At 30.6% G+C, this 22,417-nt stretch overlaps 1 protein-coding gene across 1 annotated transcript in view; it reads left to right on the top strand.

The window, feature by feature from the left end:
• LOC123654298 overlaps positions 1 to 22,417 on the top strand; it is a 139,718-nt gene that overhangs the window by 52,294 nt on the left and 65,007 nt on the right. Inside the window, exon 4 of the mRNA XM_045590213.1 lies at positions 14,192 to 14,414. Within this exon, the coding sequence (XP_045446169.1) occupies positions 14,192 to 14,414 (223 nt within the window). The remainder of the gene's footprint in view (positions 1 to 14,191; positions 14,415 to 22,417) is intronic.

The following is a 22,417-nucleotide window of genomic DNA, read 5'->3' as shown; positions in this document are numbered from 1 at the left end:
TCCATTTATGAAATTACTTTTTTAATTTAAAAACTAACTAATAATCAAACCATCTTTAAAAACTCGAAAACCTATTTATAATTAAAAATGCTTGAAAGTTAAATCTTAATGCCACTTGATAGAATCCCTTTATTGTTGTGAGAGTTACTGCTCGAAGTTTATTAAAAAGAACAAAGATAATATAAGTTGTAGGCTCTTCAATAAGCTTTTTTTATAGCACTTACACCAAAACATAAAATTTTAAAACAATATTAAACCTAAAATATTGTTAGTTTATCATTTATTATAAATACATAGTATTATTATATATACCTTGGAAACTAAGTATTTTAATTATCATGCTGTGCGGACAAAGTCGCAGATATTTCATAATATATAATACTGAATAGGCCAAAACTAAATACAAGTATTTTACAGTTAAACACTAAACAAACTTCTTGTAACTTTAATTACTTCTCGTCTGAAATCGAATTTGAGGTACATTACATTGGAAGAGTAGACGGTTATTAACAATAATCTATTAGTTAAAAAAATACAATCTTTCTGTATTCGTAAAAATAAAATACTTTAAATTAAGATATATTTGGTTTGATAGTTCAGGAATTACAGGAATCATTGCTCTCGGTATTCGTTCCAAAGAATTTGAGAACGGGTATATCCAAGAACCTGAATTCACAACTCACACAATTTAAGCTGGCGTACATACATGTTTTTTCTTATAAACTTGATAAATAGGATGACAATTGGGAACAAAGCTGCCTTTACAGCTACTAATGAATAAGTCTACTTTATTTGCTTTCAAATTGTGTCATTTACGGACGAAGTTATAAGCTGATTAAAATTCGACACAGAAAAGCTGGTAGAAGTGGTATGCAAAATCGAAATTTGTATGCTAGAATACAGTTTTTGACGTAAAATCGATATTTTTATCGTAGTCTGCAAAGCTTCCAACGTTTAAAATCACACATTCAACTACAAATTCGTATTTACTTACAAACTAGTTTGCACAGTTATGAGGTCAATATTTGCGTGTCATGTATAAAACTAGCATAAGGTTACCAACTAGCACGTTTTGATGTACCTACATGAAAGTCAAATAAAAATGAATGGTAGAAAGACAGCATTTACAGTACAATATTTATAAAGCATCCTCTTGTTTTAGGTACTTTATAGTTTATACCTACGTCTGCAAACAATATTAAAAAAAATACTATATATATATATATATGTGTGTGTGTGTGTAGGCGTATTTTTTTGGATTAAAAATTTAAATTACTTACATAAAAGTCAAGGATGTTAAGTATAGGAGAGAAATGAGAAAACATTCTTGTAAGGAACTTTAGGAATAGAAAAGAAAAATTCATACAGAATCTTTATATAAACAGATAAGCATGATGTGAAGATGCATTACAACGAAGTTACTATTACCTAAAAGTGAAATATTATAATATATATACATTAAAGTACATTTTATATTAAGGAGCTTGACAAAATCTGTACCGTGAGTCACACATATGTTGCCAATTACCCATACATGCTTCATGCACAGGTGAAGCCGCACACTAAGATGAGTTGGAAATATAATTTAAATATCCTACTTCCTTATTACAGTTTATTTCATACAACGATAAATATATATTAAAGGACATGTTTATCAATCAATCATTGAATTCAACTACAGTATAATTATAACAAGAAAAGTAAATATTGAAATTCGACTTTGAAAAAGAATATCAAAAATAATGTATAAAAAATTATATGTAAACCTAAACCTTAATTGTTTTTAATTTGTGTCGAAATTATGAATAACTATGAAGTTTTCTATACACACACCATCTCCAAACAATATCATAGGAAGACTTTAAGATCTAAACGGATTAAACTATATATTTAAATGAAATTTATATTTTGTGGTGACAATCGCTGTAATATTGTATGAACTCGACATCTGAACCCACATTTACCACATTTTAAACTAAAACATATAAAATATATTTATAAATAAGGTATGAAACGTCATTTTTACATGAAGCTACGAAAACTCCGCTGCAAGGACTTAAAATGGTTGGCGTTAAGCGAAATAAAATGCAATTTGAGTTTGATATGACCAAAGAAACAGGATATGTGCTTTACATAACTTGAATTATAGAAGAGTATGGAACAAGTAGAACACTAAACGAGCAGTTTATGCTTCAATGAATCTTGTTTTCAACGTTGTATTTTATATACATTTAACATACTTAACATGTTACAAAAAGATAAATGGAAATTTTTACGTCAAAATAATTCAACAGATTTATAAACAAACGTGTATTTATTTTAAGTTCACATACAAATAAAGGAATGACTAAAATACGAGTCTATATTATTATCCTTTGTAATATTGTCAAACAAAAAACTTTATACTTTTTCTTTGTTATAAATAATTGCTTCCCTCGGATAAAATATTGGAAAAATTATACTTAAGCCCCTTGACCCAAACCATTCTTCTTATCCTCAGTCTTGATACTCTCCGACAATACATTTTTATCACAATTTAGCTTATATAGATATTAGAGACATAATATGTTGCTGTTGAATATTATAAATATTCATATTCATTAGGCGGCCGAATCGTTACAATTTGCTGTGAATTTAATAGTTAAGTTACTTTCTCACATTGGTCTTGACATATCTGTATCGAAAAGTAAAATATCTTTGTTTAAAAGACGATTTAATAAAAAATAGTGTTGATATAAAAATTAGTAATCTGAAGTTACAAGTTGTAGATAGTTTAAAGTATTTAGGCGTTTGGATAGAATATACTATGGAAAAAATAGAATAGACTATGGAAATTTTCCTTATGACAATAGTGCTCAGGTACATCTTAACAAATTGGGTAGAATTCAAAACCAATGTGTGAGAGTAATTGGTGGGTTTTTAAGAACTACTGCTACTCATGTGATGGAATATGAGATTAACTTACAGCCTTTACGCGTACGCAGATATTATTTGGCGGGAAACTTTTTGGTAAAATTAAAATCTTTTGATAGCTATGGCTTAATGCAAATCGTATCATCTATTTATTTATTTTATTTATTCGGTCGGTATTACACCCCCCAAGTGCTCAAGCCGACATACGATAGACAATAAAAAAACCTATCATCTATTTATTTATTTTATTTATTCTTTATTGTATACCACATAAAGTAATTTAATACAGAATTGTAAACAAAAAAGTATAATGCACAATGAGGCGGCCTTATAGCTTGATAGCGATTTCTTCCAGGCAACCTTAGGGTTAGGATTAAGGGAGAAAAAAAGAAATAAGTAGGTGGTGTATAATAAACGTACATCAAACAAAATAAGATACAAATAATGCACATAAATTGTATACAATAAACTATTTAATATTCCGATAGGTATAAATATACACCTACATAACAATGACAATGACTTGTGACTTACTAGGATTAACTTTGAACCCATATGATTTACTCCATTGGTATATAGTTGCCAAGTTATTGTTAGTAGCAACCACAGCAGAGGATAGGTTATCGAGACTTGACTGACTATAAATTTGCAAATCGTCAGCATACATGTGGTAGAGAGAAGTAATTTTTTGGGATATGGAGTTTATGAAGATAGAGAACAGTAATGAGACAACACACCACCCTGGAATTCAAAGACACGTGAGCAAAAAGTTATTTTATAATCGAACACACTCCTCCCCCACCTCAGTTTATCACAAAGCGTTGGTGCTTGCAGCCTTGCATAGGAGACGTTTGCGGGTGGCGAGGTATACAGTCGTGATTTTACTTTGCGAATGATTTTTGACCTTCTATAAATTTAAATGTAGCAAGTAACTTTATTTTATTTTTACTACTACTATTAGGATATATTAGTTGTTATTAATTACACTTTGATGGTGAAATAATCATATATTTTAAGGGTATATTTTAAGGATATAGATATGTGCCTCGATATGTTGTGGGATATATAGGGCCATAAAGGCTTATATCCCTAGTACCCCTACTTCACTTTAATATATGCCAACTTGAAAGCATATATTCCTGGCTATATTGTAATGTATAATACTTTTTGTGATTCAGATATAAAATGCCCACAAAATAGAGAGATGATGTAGTGTGGTAAGCGTAGATGTGGTGTTCAACCACACGTTATAACTTTAACCAAGGAAACACTGACTGCAGCAAGGGCAGAAATGCAAAATATACAAAGTAGCTTCTGAATTTTTTTAACTTCCTAGGCTTTCGACACCTTTTACAAAGAAGGTTATACGAGGTGCTGAGGTACTAAATTCAGATTCTAAAATAATGGATAAAAAGATAGGAAAAGCTACGAAAGAGCCAGAGAAGAACTTAGAAAGAAGATATAGAATGAGTTCTTTTGAGAAAACTAAAGCAAAAAAGGAAAATTGAAGTGACTTAAGTTACACAGATATTACTGAGGATAGCACTGAAAGTGACAAAACCTAAACAAAATATAAAAATCATGATTTGGACTTAAATTAAAGACCTACTTAAACAAAAATAAGCGAAAAAAATAGCCAAAAGCACCAAAACCAAGAAATGTCCAAATAATTGTTTGCTCGCAAACGAAAAAAACCAACTTCAATTACATCGACAAGTAACACAATATAAGTCGACGAAAAAAATTTACAAACGCACTAGTCGTCACTACGATTCACTGGGATTCCATCATCAGATCCTAATTTAACACAAATAAACTGCTATTCGGAATAAACGTTCCCTGAATATTTAAAATAGACCACAATCGAATAGCAAGCAATCTGCTATATGATCTGTAGATACAACTTTTGATGGATGTGGTTAACGCATTTGAGAATGTAGGACTTAAAATAAAAACCTAAATTCCACTGTGAAACATTTACAATTGTCTATTGTAAAAAAAAACACAAATTTTTAATAAGAAAAGAATGTTTTTTTTTTTGATATTATTTTAAACATTTGTTATCACAAATCTACATAATCTATCATAAATCTACTTCTTTATTTATTTCCTCACTTTTATCCGCAACTTTGTCTGTATAGAATTAGTATTTCATATCTGTCATTTTTCACTGCTCTCATTTATTTGAGCCTTCATTCTTATTCTTCGTTCATCTTATCTCATTTATGCACAGATGAATACTTGCTTTTGTGGAAACATCAATATTTAATCATATACTCGAATTGTCACAACTTTAAAGTCAGTGCCGCAACAGAGCTTAACAATTCCATTACACAAGTTGGAAATTGTACTAACAATTGATTCATTGATTCAGCCAGTAACATTATATTCCTGGTCTGTTTCTTCATATAGGAGGATTCTCTAAGTGTCGGAAAGTTTAATCCACCACGTGATCTACTGCAGGTTGTCAGATACATTCCCAACTATGAGTAACGCTATCTGGTGTCCATGATAACAAATGCGACCAAAAAAATTACGTGATATACGAGGACACTCACCACTACACCAGCGCGGTTGTCATTAGACTCACGTTGATAATAAATTACAATAGTATAAGGCGATAGGCGATTCACTATATTTCTATAGCTTAAAAGTACTTCGACGCGTTGGCGTAGCGGTCACAGCACTGACTGTTGCGCTAACGGTCGCGAGTTTGATCCCCGCAAAAATATTTATATTGGCCATATAGATGTTTGTCATGATCTAGACTATCTAGATTGCGTGTTTCCGAACCCCTGAAACAAAAGAAAACCTACTGGGGGCAATTAAGTGTGAAACGTTTATTATAATTATTAAATTGTAGGATTTCAGTTTCAATGTCAGTACATAATGGAAAGCCGAAATTGCAAAGTAAATAGCTCAAACTCCAATATTAACATTTAATAATTGGAAAGTAATTGTTTGATAAAATTAATGAAAATTTAAATCTCTTCAAAATCTGTATAAATATTAAAAAGGGAACGACATCAAATAAATAATTTTATGTTAAAAACCTAAACAAACATTGGTTACAAGGGTTAAATCCATTTCATTAGCTCTAAGGCCTCGCTTCGATTGATCTTTTTTATTTCCAAGGATGTGAATCCAACTGTAGTATTTTTATTCGTTCCTTTTTGTATTTTACAAAGAATCTATATAATAAAAAAAAAACCTTGTTATTGTCTCTTTTGTTTATTTGTACTACTGACAAAAATAGAACTTTTTAGAAAGGTGTTTTATTAGTAGAGTTCATAATATAAAAAAAAATAACAGCCTTAAAGTGTTAAAAATAATGATGGTGTTGCATTTTATGGTACACGTGAGGATTTTATTTTTCGCCCATTAATCACACTCACCCATTTAAATACTTTACCTAACAATACCTAATACATTGCAATAGGGAGAAACTAGTTGCGTGACGTCAGCGTATTATAGGAAATTAATAAGTTTACATTTTATACATTAAATGATAAACCTGTATACACATACAAATTTGGCCAATATTCCTTTTTTTCTAGGGGCCATATTTAAATTATTGTCGTACTCTGTATCACTGGCACAATCACGGAAAATCCATTACTATCATGTTTACCAATTAAAATTAGCTATTTAGCATATAAAGAATAGATTATTTTTGATATATTCACACAAATATACGCAGATACATTTAGTCATACACGCATGTTTTATTAACATGACCGCCTAGGTGAAATAAAAAGTTACCAATTACCCTTTATTAAAACATTTCAAATAGTAATAGCTCATAAAATGCTCTATAAAACACGAAGCTTTAAGTAAAAGCACGGAGTTCTTGCCCTAATTTAATAAACAACAATTTTCACCTCTTTAGTTATCGCAACCACATTGTTCTGCTTTTAGCCATGTACTAAAAGCCGCGCGGTTGACAGTATAATATATTACATGGATGCTTATATATGTATATAGTCTACGTGGTATGAACAGGAATCGGAATATAAACAGTTACACATTTCGCTTTAAAAATATCATTAATGGATACATGAAAAGTTACTTCTTCCCGACCCCTAATAGTCTGCCGCCTACTATTACCCGAGTAGGCAATTTAGTTTCATCAGTGGCATCCCGGACATTACCCTTCAGCGGTTGACGGTGATTAGATTCAGCGCTCTGTCGACCCTAACCAGGACTCGGTCAAACGCAGACAGAGAATATTACTCATTAATATTAAATTACTAAATTAATATTACGAGTATACCCTTATTAATATACCAAAATATTTTATTATACAATATACAATATTGTAATCAAAATAATTTAATTTCATTTGATTACTTCTTTTGCATTCATTTGAATATAATTAATTATTAATTTATGAAACAAATTATATTAAAACTATTCATAACTAATACAAAAATATTAAATCTTTCAGAAAGTGAAACAATTTTAAAATGTAGATTTAAAAATTTCTATATTAAATTCAATCGTTAAAAACATATCACGTTTCATAAAAATTGTATATGGTAATTTCTATGATTTTAAAATAACTTCTAAATTTTATTTTATCATTACATTTATCGATAAATATTGTTCAAGTTCGATGATAGTTTCATAGAAATGAATTGACGATAATGAATATAACTAGGTTAGGCTAATGTTCGGTCATTTTAACCACGTCAGTTTGCGTGGTCAGTTTTGAGTCATAATTTATTTACATACGTAATTAACAATGGCTCTGTTATTTATTTTTATTTTAGTATTCTAAGCACTATGAGTAAACGTAATATTTTCACGTTGTTCAGTGCTATATAAATCCGCTGTAAGCTGATTTGCTTCTTGTACAATCTATACAAATAACGTATATATAAGGTGTGTGGCTACGGCAGTAAAGAATATAGCCACCCCTCTCTTCCCGTGGCTGTCGTAAGAGGCGACTAAGGTATAATACAGTTCCACTACCACCTTGGAACTTACTGCCGTAAGTGACTGGACGTAATTTTTTCCATTAATGTACATCACTCATCACAGGAGGCACAGAATTCTAACCAGTCGATGTCTTCAGGTGAGAGATATTTTAGAAAAACTAATAAAAAGTTTTTACGAAAACCATAAAAACCAAAACTATCATCGTAACTTATAGATTTAATTTATAACAGTCTACTCTTTTAAAGTAATTGAATGTATGCCAGAAGATATTTATTCAAAATGCGATTCCATCTCAGCCGAACAGAAGAAGTCACCAACCCGCCCAGCGTGGTGACTATGGGCAAAACACATGGATTTATGCCATGTTTGGTACGAACTTGAGGAGGTCTATCTCTAGCAGTGGACTGATCAGGCTGAAGTGAACAGAAGCAGTAATTCAACTTACAGAGAAGTTTGTTAAGTGCTAAACTTTAAAAAACTTTGATGTAGTTTAAGCTTTTTGGTATTATGCACAAAAAAACATGCTACAAAAAAAATAACCGTGACGTCACGTGGAACCTGATTTGCATTATGTCGGTAACCAATTTCTTTAGTAGAATACCAAAACCGATAAAATGTTTATTAGAAACTTTTCACACATTTTTTTAAACGTATTCTAGGTACTGACCGATGCACTACTACGGGATGAAGAAGCTTCTACGCTAACACATGTGATACTTTTCGTATGATACATTAAGTTATTCTTAAATATTTACTTGATGAACTTTTCACTTACATTCAATTTATAGACTTGTAAATTAATTATCAATAATAATGTTTTGTTAAGTTTTGACCCAAAAATGAGCACAAAGTCGTTTTTTAGTCAAAAAAAAAAAAGGCCTTGGTTTCTTTAGACTTTATAATATGAAATAGACATACATTATTTAAAATAATATACTAAATTTGAATCAAGAATCATCTTATACGAAAGTAAAATCAGAGTGAAAAATGGATGTCAGTTGAGTGACGGACGGAGTTAGATAAATGGATAAACTGACATTACAAAATAGTTCGATACAAAAAAATATGAGTTTGATGTAACCTATTTTAAGATATTTCCACTATAGCTAAGTAGTAAAATATTCTACACTTGAAAATCATGACTGGGAATATAACTACGTATTAGTTATCTCAAGGGTCTGCCCTTATTGAAGATATTAAGTATGGTTTAAGGTTTTTGTATTGTATTTTTTAGTCGTAGATAAAATTTAAAACTACAACAGTAATTTTTGTTTTTATTCACAATAACTTAAAGCTAAATGAGTCAGATGTAAAATAGATTTTAGAGAGATTAGAGAGAAGATTTAGATAGATGTCACGTGATATAAGCTTATCACGTGACAATTTTTTGAAGCAAACTATAGTTATCATTATCACCACATTTTAAACTGTAAGGTATATCTTTTTTTATAAAATAAAATGGTTAAAGAGTTTTGTGTGATTTGTAAGACATCCAAAATGGTTACCAAAAATAATACATTAATATTACTAGATATACATACATCATTACTTAAAACATCATCAGCATTGTCAACCAATGGACGTCCACTGCTGGACATAGATCTTCCAACTTTCGCGGTTTAACACCACTTGCATCTAGCGGCTTCCAACGGCATGTTTGATGTCATCTGTCAACCTAGTCGAGGGTCTTCCAACGCTGCGCTTATCGGTTCAAAATCGCCATTCTAACACCTTAGGACTCTAATGTCCATCGGTCATGTGTCGGCTATGTGCCGCGCCCATTACCACTTTAGATTTGCGATCTGTTTCTGCTAGGTCGGTTACTTTAATTCTTTTATAAATCTTCTCATTCTTTATGTGATTGCGCAGAAAGACCATAAGCATACTTCTGTTCATCGCCTGCTGAGTGATCATGAGCTTTCTTATGAGGCTCATAGTTAGCGACCAGGTCTCTGCTCCATATGACATCACTGGAAACACGCACTGTTCAAGTACCTTGGTCTTTAGGCATTGAGGAAGACTGGACGAAAAGACATCGCAGAATTCCCCAAACGCTACCCATTTGAGTTGAATTCGGCACCTGACCACCTTTTTCTCGAAATGGGACCTATATTGTTTACTAGTTTATTCTACGTAAATATATTCGTCTACACTTTCGAGTACAGAGCTCTCAACAATGATAAGGTGAGGCTAAACATGGGCATTCGAGATGACTTTTACCGTGCTCATATTCATTATAAAGCTAACCTGTTATGCAACTCTGCTAAGGTCGAGAAGTATTGTATTAAGGTCATCCAGAGTCTCTGCTATCACGATTATGTCATTAGCAAACCGAAGGTGAGTGACATGCTTGCCATTGACAAGTCCATCCTAATCCAGAAACTTACAGGCGTCTTTCAATGTGCAGATAAAAAGCTTCGATGAGATAACATGTCCTTGATGCACTCCGCGCTACAATTGAGATGACTTCGTAGTCTGATTCTGTATCTAGACCGGACATGGTGAAGTTTCCGTACAAACACTACAACACTCGAATATACCCATAGTCAAACCGGTATCTCTGCAATGACCCCAACATAGCCCACCCAATCAATGGCTTTGTGGTTTCTTGGTTTTCAACCAATCAATGGTTTTCTTATAGTCTACAAACACCATTTTTGGCGCGAACTTGTGGAGGCCTTGTTCCAACAGTGGACTGCGATAGGCTGAAGTGATGATGATGATGAGTGATGTATTGTTATATATTGGCATCCCTTATCTCCCCTTCATAAGCTTGAGAGTGTGATGAAAAATATTATTGCTTCTTTTAGTGTGGTGGGATTTAAAGTACTTGGACCCACTACGTGGACAGTTTCCACCAACCTAACCTTTATAATTTTTATTATTGTTGTATCGAGTTGTTAAATATAATGAGATAAATCCTCGAGCAACTATTTTAAAAGAAATCATGCCAGAATAATATATTCCTCGTATACGCTGCCATATTCTGTATATGTTGTTAATTGAAATAAATTTTAAGCCGATTTGACGTTAACGAGTCATCGGACAGACGGCGGTGATTCGGTACTTCAGCACGTCCATCACTGTAGAGAGCACTTTGTACAGGGTTTAACCTTGATCGCTCAAGTTCATTCTAAAAAATAAATTGCCACTCAAAACGAAATTTGTTTTTCGAAGAAATATTCATTACACTTTAGATTATTAGTGAAAACGTAAATAATATTAATAATTATTAATATTATAAATTTTGATCGACAAGAATTGTATTAGATTTCACTTAACTCAAACTTAATAATTTATAAACGAAGTATATCGGGTGTCAATCACAATTGAGTTGGTTTAACAATTTTGTTGTTTTCCAAATTGCTTACCCGAGGGAAATGAACTGTGTAAATTTCTCAACTCAATTATTATAATATTGGCTACGTGAGTCGCCGTCATCTACCTCATTCAGAGTATTTCACTTATATTTGTATGTGCTAAAGATTATTAATAATAATAAAAAAATTAAAATTATTGTTGTAATAGAACTATTTAAAAAATTTCTCAATAAAATTCATTACTTAAAAATAATTTGACATCGCAATTCATTAACATGAAATGATAGCAATCAGCAACTAAAATGATCACGTTCAAGGTTTTTAAAATTTAGTAATACAGCAGCAATACAATCGTATCAACATATTTATATTTGTGTTCGATAAAGCCCTTATAATAAACTTTAGTCTAATATTATTATAGAGGTAGAAAACTTTAACAAGTTATTTATAAAACTAAGTTTATATCTTAATATGTATAATTCTTCTGTGTGTTTGTCATCTTACTTTTCCTAAGCGGCTAAACCGATTTAGTTAGTTTCGTGTGTACACTCCAATCGATTTATGGATGATTCGACAAACACAATTGGATCCGGTAGATAGTTTTGCTGTCGGTATGTCAGCAATAAAATGCTAAAAGCTGTTATTCCGGGCAGAAGAGATTGCTTTAAAACAAAACAAAAATTACATACTTATTCTGTATTCGATGATTTTGAGCAGCTGGCTTCTTTTATAAAAAATCCTATACATACGTACATATATATTTTTTCAATATAAATAGACAACTTGGCATTAATTAATTGGAAGCTCATGTTTTCAATCGTATTTTCCTCTTGATGAAAAGCCGCTTACTTATTTCGATAATGCTTAAAATTTAATTTAAATGATTCAGTTTTGAATATTTTATGTTCTTATTATAAATTTATGGCATCGAATCATATCACATTATAAATATATAATTAATGGTTATAATAAATGTCTAATATTACATTCATATTACATATATACCTTATATTAATATTATAAGTAGGTGCATTATACAATTTTTAAATATAATACACGAAAAACCACCTTCATTATATATGCGATTCCATTATCTTGAAAGCTTTCCACTTTATTGCCGATACTCCATTTTATAAATTGTGCAGAATGCGTGGATATATTTTTATTATTATTACAATTACGTTATGAGCAGTATTAATGTTTTTTTGCTAAACCTCCATCACGTAAGTTTCATCAGAAGAAGGAGTTTTTTTCTTAGACTCATTCATACCAACTCTCGTTTTCATGCCTCTCGCACTTTAATGCTTCAGACTGTATTTTTTTATCATTCATCATCTGTTACCCTAAGGCTGAGTTCTCATCTGTTTACTAAGCCAAACTTTACACTTTATTTACTAGATGAAGGAAAGACACAAAAATTTTATTAACATTTTATGATTTCACTTGTGGACTCACTAAAACTTACAAACTAAATTTTATTGTAACTACTCGTATTAATTCTTAATCTAATCTTACATTCTTTTGTTCCTTTATTTAAAAGAAAAAGCATGGTGCAAACAAATGAAGCAAAGAATTTTTTTAAAGATATAATTAAATACACTATGGCTACGCTTATCTACACTTACTTTCTATTTTATATTCCAAGCATTTATTCATTTTAACTTATTTTGGATTACATTCTGTCTTTTTTGTTACAGCTGCTTAAAATATTATTTAAGTACTAATGATAGACAATATCATTAATAAAACTAGTTATTTACAAGGCTATTTATATTACTACGTTAGCGCAGTTTGTAGTGGCCCTGCTTCCTGCTCCGGGGTTTGTGGGTTCGATTCCCGCCTGAGTCTGGGCATAATATTTATATTTATTTGTATATTTCGCTGTGTGATTACGGCAGTAAAGAATATAGCTGTAAAGTAATAAGAGAGGAGTGTCTCTTCACGTGGGTGTCGTAAGAGGTGACTAAGGGATATAACAGGTTCAATACCACCATCGAACAGTTAAAGACGACCGATGGCGGGATAACCATCCAACTCCTTACCTCTTGTCTTATTGTCTCATAGTCTTTACTACAAAGAAAGTTTTAAAGTTTCTATTGGAACAAGGGCGATCGCAGATTCTCCCACGCTATTTCAGCTAGGGCACTTTCCTGGGGCTCTACAATTTAATGGCACCGCGTAGTTCATCGCACCCTTATTAATACGTTTTCTAGGACCTCGCTAAGTCATTCCCCCTCCTTCGGATAGAGCAGTCACTGCCGAAGGCGTTATGCTCAACTACGTTTAGCCTCGGCCTTCTACAGTTTCTGCAAGAAGTGCAGTCCGCCTTCACGTCGGGCCATCGCTGTAGCTGTACACATCTACCTGTTCTTTGCAAAACTTCTTACTATGTCGCAGGGTTAATTTTGACAAATTATCAAATTCAAAGATTTTGTAAACCAACTATAAAAATAAAATTTATTTGCGTAGGGATAAATTGTATTCCGTACATATACGTTCTATTCGTAATTGAGTAATATAAAAGCGAATATTCCGACTGCTTGTAAAACATTTCATAACTAATATTCTACAGCGATATGCGATTGCGATAGTGTTAACAACACTATAACTACGGCAACGAAGTTATACAAAATTAACTCTTTTCGTAATGTAAAACTAATAATAGTAACTAGTAATAATTCTTAACTAGTAATAATTCGTAAAACTTTAACTATTAAACTATCTGACTTAGATTAATATCAAACAGACAAAAGTTTAGGTTTTCTTTTTTCACCATTGCATTTCACTCTAAATACTTATTTGCAATCTGTTCATCCTAAAATTTTAGCTCTATTAATCCTAAAGAAAAAGAAGAACAAAATTGTTACTTCTTAGTTGAAACAAAACAGAACCTAGAGCCTGTTTTACTTTCTGCTAATATTAGCTATCGGCATCTTATGTACAAGTGATTTTAACAGTGAAACAGATCCTAATGTGAAAATCGTAATACTTACAGTGACATTTTTTTTCTTACACAGAGCAAGCTGTCCGTCTTCCCTTTTCCACACGTGGGAGACACTACTTCAGGAAGTTGAAGCTGATGTCGTAGGATACAGTAATGCCTCCTCGTCATTAGAGAGGGTGGTGGCCACCCCACTCATTGAGAAGACTTTCCACATGAAAGTACAAGCACGAAAACTTTTCGCGCATCGGGAAGGCTGTGAAGTAATACTTGGAAAAGCTGACGAACAACTTAATAAGGTATGAAAATGTTTCTAAAGCTTTACCTTGTCCTTAAAGAACACCGAAAGTAACTCTAATTATAATAAAATTAATGTACACCGATTCGTACAATAATTTTAATTAAAAAATACTGGAATTATATATTTGTTTTAATATCTGAAAAAATGTCTTTATACTACTACACAGTAGCGATAGAAAATATAATAATTAAAATTTAAATCAAATGAAAACACATGGAAATGTGTTATAATAAAGTATAAATGTGTTATAATATAATAAATGCTATATATAAGTCATAGATTAAGGTATTGATTATATATATTCTGAATTGTTAATAATAAAGAAGTTAATTTAATTCAAATATTTAAAGTATTATATATTTTTATCATCAAACAACTCATACAGTTTTTGTACTACTGATGTGAAACATCACAATCACGGGCTTATTGTTACCACATTTTGTATTTTACTTAAAAATGAAAACATTTTATATTTTTCCATATTCGTAAATGTATGCTAAATATTATGATAATAGAATATTCCTTTCAATGAAACACAATCCTCTTACGACAATTTGTATATGCGCCTTAAAGGAAAAAAAATTAAATGTTTTTTTTTATACTTGTAGTGATTTTACCTTTTTATAGGAACATTTAAAAAACCTTTTTTTTAATAATAGATCGCTATGTTGTGAGCGTAGGTTTAAGGATTTTTTTCAATATAAAAACTTCTTCAACGAAAGTCTTCTGAAAAAACTCTTGTTTTCAATTTCATAAAGCTGTTAGCCGACAGGATCACAATCGTTCGACAAAATATTATGTTAAGAAATCTCATAACTTTTAAAAAATCTAAAATTAATTATTTATTAAATATTAATGATTTATTAAATATTAATTATTTATTAAATATTTATTAAATATTAATTATTTTAGTTATTGCTCCGTTTCTTTGAGTTTTAATTTAATATATTTTTTTACTACAGTCAACAAAATTCCTCAGTAAATAAGCTAGTTATAATTACGACTCATCCATCCGCTCTAAATTAAGATTCTCCTATATATCAAAAATATTTTGTTACGAACATATTTTGCTTTGAACTGAATAGCAACTTTCAAAATTTGCCTTATAACAAAAAAAAATGTGTTAATTGTATTATAAAAATTGTGTGTGTGTGTGCGTGATGCGATTGGAGATTATTCCTTAAGATCGATTACCGTGATATTTAAAAGTTAAAATAATCCTTTAAATGGGTCAAATAATATTGCTCCCCTGTCTTCAGCCAGTTCAGTAGTTGGATGGTTATCCCGCCATCAGTCGGCTTTTTAAGTTCCATGGTGGTTAGTCGCCTCTTACGACACCCACGGGAAGAGAGGAGGTAGCTATACTTTTTACTGCTGTAACCACGCAGCACACTGTAATATTTACGCCGAATTTAATATTTTTATAAATTTAATTACTTTTAATTATTATTTTTTTTTTTTTTTTTTTATTAATTTTTATAAATTATTACTTTATAATTTTATTTTGAAATATGTACGCCGTCATTATCACAAAGAAATATTTTTATATATTTATTATTATATTAGTTCAATCATTTGATTGTTTTAGATTTTGATTGATACGTTTTCTAATCAACATTACTCATGCGTTGGACGGAAAATTTACTTAGCGGCATTTTTTAATTATAAAACTTAGTCAGTATCCTATCAAATTTCATGTGATAACAGAATCGAAGAGAATCAATAAATCACTTCGTCAATTTATTAGTTATAGCTTGCTCTCTCCTCCTTCTCTTAGACAAAGATGTTTAAAAAATTATCATTCATTAATATTTATCTCTTTCCAATATAGGGTTCTAAAATATTCATTCACACAATTTACAACAAAAAGAAAATTAATATTATTATATTATTAGTTGATTACTAATTTTACTTTTGAAGCCATTAAAATCTGAAAATCGGTTGTAAATAAAAAAATTTGTTATAAACCATTTTAAAAACAATCTATTTATAAAGGGTCACTAACTCACATGCCATTTGTAACTCAATTTACTGTGTAAAAATCCGGGAACAGGGTAAATTGGATCCGAGTATACGTTCACCTTCTAAAATTAGGTAAAACTGTAGCTGAAAAAGATATAAATGATATCTATTTAACAAAATAATAGCTATTGCTTTATCAATTTCTAGTAAAGTGAACATATCAAATATGCTTATTTTAGGTGTATTAAATTAAAAAAAAAACAGATGGTAAAACAAGCAAGTTATAGCAATTACATGATCATTTATAGTAATTATCTCAATGTAAATGAAAGGAATCGTCGCTAATACAAAGATTGCTCTATTAATAACTATTTAACGTATAAATGTAATATTAATACTTTCTTAAAACGAAAGCTTTCATGTTTTCGTGACTATTTTTTATCAGCGTGATTGTAATTTAAAATAAAAAAATATATATTTATGTTATTCCGTAGCGTGCATTTCATATAGGCAGAAAGGCACTGCCTACCTAGGTATATTACTAAAAATGATATATAAAACATGAATATTACAATTATTTTTGAATACATATTTTTGAAAAAGACATAAATCATAATTCAATTTAATTTTTTTTCAAAAAAACCCGCCGTCATACATATATGCGATATCAGCGCTTCGTACGCATCGACGACGGGCCTTTTATGAAACTTCTGCCTATGATCGCATAACAAATGTTAGCAATGATAGTAAGACATTATATAATCCTACAATTTTATAATGTCGCGCGCGTCATATGGAATAGGAACAAAGGATTGTGTTTTGAACATTGGTCCCTTTAACAACGAAACTAGGCACAGCCTAAGAATAACCCGTCGAATTAAATTGTCTTGAATTCGATACCGTTTGTACTAATAATTATGATTTTTGACACGGTCGCGTAATCGCAACATCCCACAGAGTAATATTATGACAATTCACTTTTAATTTTTTGTTCTTGTTATTAGTGAAAATATTAATATATTAGTGATGAATAAGTTTACTTGTGAAATATATATGTAACGGAGACGTGTGTTTTATGAAAGTAAATAGTGCATCGAAATTCAACACGTTCGATTTTACAGATAAAATAAAAATTGTTCAGGCGTATCGATTTAACACATAAATAACAATGACGTTATAATTTTTCATTTATTAATAAATAAGCAAGTACTTTCATTAAGCATACAATTTCGTAACTAATTAATAGTGTTATCAATGATTTCCTATGTTTGACACAAACGAAATTATCAGAGTGCCGGCCTTATGAGATGACTATGTCGATCTAGTAACTAATTTGTTTGATAGGTATCATTTGGTTGCTGTACGTGTATTTGTATGCCTGCATTATTAGTATAAATGCACTTTACGTTTCCAATAATTTACTTGTCTGTTCTTGAAATTATCTAAAAGCCTCTATTCCCAACAATAAAATAAATTAGGAAAAAATTGCGAGAAAGTAAGTGCAGAGTGGCTGTTCATTTTTTTTGACTGCCTATCCTGTCTATAAACTTTATACACGCCACTGACGTTTTTTCTCGTTGTGTTAATGTTTAGTTTTGTTATTTTAAATCAGTGCATGAACTGCCGGTACCTAATAAGTATTTGTTTGTAACATTTTAATTTAGTATATATGCTTATGCGTATTTGCAATTTTATTACATATATTTATTTTGATTGATAGGGACGAATTCTTTGATTGTTGTTCGGGTTATGGCGTCTCCTCCATCAGTCGAAGCGCATCCTCTTCAACCAACGAAAGCTTCCATAGTACTTCCCTGTCTATTGATTCCCTTAATGATTCTACTTTCTCAAATAATTCTAAAAATGTTGACCTTGTTTACATAAACGCCCAAAGTATACCTTCGCACTACGCAGTAGTTTTAACTACATGATACAAATTAAACATAGTTTAACGTGTATCGTGTAGTTGTAAAGATGGTTACAGACTGTGTAGTAGCATAGGTGGACTTATAGCTTCTATATATTAATACGTCTAAAATATAACCTTACAAGAACATATGTGTATACTAATACTTATACAAAATACATAACCTTACGATAAACTAATATAAAAAGATGTGAATAAATAATATAGAAGATTATTTTTTTTTTATAGTATGGTATAAATATCTGTTCCTGTCGCCCACTCTTATCGATTTATAGACTATCGTCGTTAATGACGTAAATATTTACCTACCTGCGTATATATTTTCATTTAAGCACTATATTAAATAATGTTGAAGACGTAGAGATTTATTAAAATGTTCTTTTCTAGCACAAAAATAGTACCTACAGTGTTAAGTTTAACTTAATATTTATATTATACATAGGCTAAATTGATTTCGTGGTCACACATCATGTGGAAACTGAATATTTGGAATACAAACACCAACATTGTTCTATAAAACAAATACCTTTGTTTGAAATTAACCGCAGACTAACAATTTCTGATTGTAATTTATTGTGTTTTAGTGATAAGCATAATACAAATGATATAGCTGGTGAATATAAATTGAATACTCTTTCAATACTTACTATTAGTTTGCACTAGTACTACTATCTATATTTACATTTAGATGTGAAATCGTTAGGACATTCACTCATCACCAAACATCGATAGCCGCTTGACATAATTATAAGCTTGGAATTCAATTGATAGTTATCAGTTAGTTAACGTTAGTAGGTCTAAGCGTACTTACTTTTTTTTTATAAAAGTCCTTTGTTTTTAGTGCTTCAAATGCTACAACTTTGTAGTTAGTAGACATCCGCTACAAACGGATTTGAAAAATTATTCCTCCTAGCTGGTGAACAAAGAGTTGTTAATTTCTATTTTAAGTCAATCATTTTATAGTTAGAAACATAAAACTATATTTTTGGACTGCTGATTAAAAATGAATAAATATGTATTGGAACGTTTTTGAACATTCTCCTCTTGAAACGATAAAATAGGGGTTGAAATTTGTACAAAACAACGTTTTTCGGATTTCTTCGCGGTTTATTAAGTTTTTTAGATCGCGGTCATGAATGGAGTTAGAAAAATGAAACTTTATACTTAGGCTTTAATCACAAATACATAAATACGTATTCGACTATTTAGCACCTCTTTGTAAATTTTATGAATTTCTACGCGAGTGAAACTACAAGAAACAGCTAGTAGGTACGTGTTTATATTTTCAATCCTTAATTTTAAAAAAATGTAACCAACTCTAGTTCAAATAGATTTTTTAACTTGAAGTGGATGACACGTGATTCATAATACATTTGTTTTAAATATTAATGTATTAACTAAATTAACTTGACTTTATTAAGTTATATACGGGATATATTGACCTAAGCAGAAATTATTATATATATTTTTTGTATTTTACTTGTTATTATTAATTGGTACTGCCTGGTACATAGAGCCTTTTGTAATTCAAATTTACATATCCCCACAGAGGTACGCGATTAATACGATCTATGAATATTTTTAAATACATTATTTCAAATAGGACTTCGAAAAGTTATTTTCTTAATCAGAGCTATTTAAAATTAGACTACGCTTTACTACGTCATTCCGCTGTATTTAATAAGGGAGATTTTTATTTTCTACAATATTTTAAGGTATGATAATATATGTTTGCCACAACTGTTACGTAGAATCATATTTATACTTCATTATTGTTTGTTTTGTGGCCATTGTCACGGCATGTAAGCCGTTTTATGAAGCATAAAAATCATGGGCTCACTTCAGTAGAAGGCAATCAAGTTTGCGGTTGTATAAAATAATATTACATCCGTTATACGTTAAATAACAGATCTAGTATGTTGAATATTGAGATGATTATATCTGTTGTAAAATTATATTTCTTAAGAATAGTTTATTTAAAAAACAAAAAAGATAGAGATATATTTAAAAAATTACTAATAGGTAATTAAATATTCACAATTTGAATTTGTTAGAAATAGAATGGACACACATGTTACAGAGCTTTGTTTCGGAAAGTTTCGAGACTCAAAATTCTAAATCTTTTCTTGAATTAACTCAGGATTACTGTCCTGAAAGTATATATATATATACTTTCGACTAGCCCGTTGGTGCAGTTTGTAGTGACCCTGCTTTTTGCTCCGAGGGTTGTGAGTACGATTCCCACCCCGAGTCTGGGTGTAATATAAATATTTATTTATATCTTCTCTCACCACCATGGGTAGACTGGTAGAGATCTCTTACAGAAATAAGTTCTTTGCAAAAATGACTTGTAATTATGATTTTTTTTTAAAGTGCAATAAAGAATATATATATATATATATATATATATATATATATATATATATATATATATATATATATATATATATATATATATATATATATGTATTATTTATAAGTATGTTTATCAAAAAAATGTAGCTATACCAGTCGGCTGTTACCTATAATACAAACATTATTTAGGAACAGATGACATGTGTGTATTGTGTAGATATTTATTTATTTATTTATATATGCATCCATGCATTAAGATTTTCCTGTCATGCTCTCTCGATTTTTATTAGGTTGTATTAAAGACGTATGTGGTCGGGCGTTATCGTGATGAAAGACCAAATCTTTTGTGTGAACCAATTCTGGCCGCTTATTCTCAATTTCTTGCTTAATCTCATCAGCTGTTGACATTAGAAATCCGATCATTTTGCCCGGCTATAAAAGGTATCTTTTCATTAATGTTTACTTTTATTGTGTATTGTATAATATGTATATTATATGTGTATTTTATATAGATATATATGTAATATTTATGTGTATAATATTTATGTGTATAATCTTATATAAGTAGTAGTGTATGTGTATGTAGTATATATGTATATATATATATATATATATATATATATATGTGTGTGTGTGTGTGTGTGTGTGTGTTGTATGATGTTATGAATATTATTTAATTAGCTTTTTAGTTTCAAGAATCTGTATGTTATCTACATTAATGCACTTTCTTAGCCTGCTATGTAACATTATCTCTTCTAGAGATAAGTCCACCGTTGCTAACTAAATTTGTATATAAATAACTGTACAAAAATTTTAAGTGCAACAAAGAATATATAAAAGCTCATGATGAATGATAGCCTTCCAATTCAACCATAAACTCACTTCACCACTTCAGCCTATCGCATTCCACTGCTGGACATGGGCCTGCCCAAGTTCACAAAAATGGCGTGAAATCATGGTGCCAATAGTCACCACGCTGAAACCATAATCTCAACATCATCCCATATTGCGTGTCAACCCGGGTTGCGATAGCCTGTGTAGCTTGACCAACCTTTTATCTCTTTCTTACATACTTATCGCAGGTGATTAATTCACTTTTCGTCATCAATCTCTTCAAAAATGGTTTGGTATCATTACGTCTTAAGAGAGAATTGCAAATGAGTACAGGGTAGTTAGATTTCTTTCAGTGAGTTCATGTAGTACACATACATCCACCTTTTTTTTATAGCCAGCCTTTTTCAAATGGGTCATCACTGCTTTATACCGTTTATCCGTAACTGAACGACCAGATAGGAAATATATCTTTGACATCAAAATTTCCTGACTGAAAACTCTTAAACCAATTTTGTGCCACTCTTACTGACAATGCATTAGATCCACAAACGACAAGTAAAACTTTAACATGTACCGACTTTTTTCGGGCAGAGAAACAAATTAAAAGTGGCGAGAAACTGTTTTTTACTTTTTAATTTCATTTTTAAAATTCCATCTTTTTACGACACAATCTATACAATCTTTCACAATACAACGAAACAATACAGCCAAAAAGATATTGCAACTTTTTACTAAAAAAATACGAAGCTTTTTACCCCGCCCTATTATACTTTGAAGACGTTCATATAGTCTTACCCTTGTTCGAGACAGTCAGAGCGGCCACAGGCAAACGGAATACCATTACAGACATTTGCCCACAGGTATCGAAGATTACGTTTGAGCATTTGATTAACACATTAATTAATAGATTAATATAGACAACA

This window comes from Melitaea cinxia, chromosome 6 (genome assembly GCF_905220565.1).
Source record: "Melitaea cinxia chromosome 6, ilMelCinx1.1, whole genome shotgun sequence".
NCBI classification, from domain to species: Eukaryota; Metazoa; Arthropoda; class Insecta; order Lepidoptera; family Nymphalidae; genus Melitaea; species Melitaea cinxia.
This window is presented reverse-complemented; position numbering and strand designations above follow the sequence as displayed.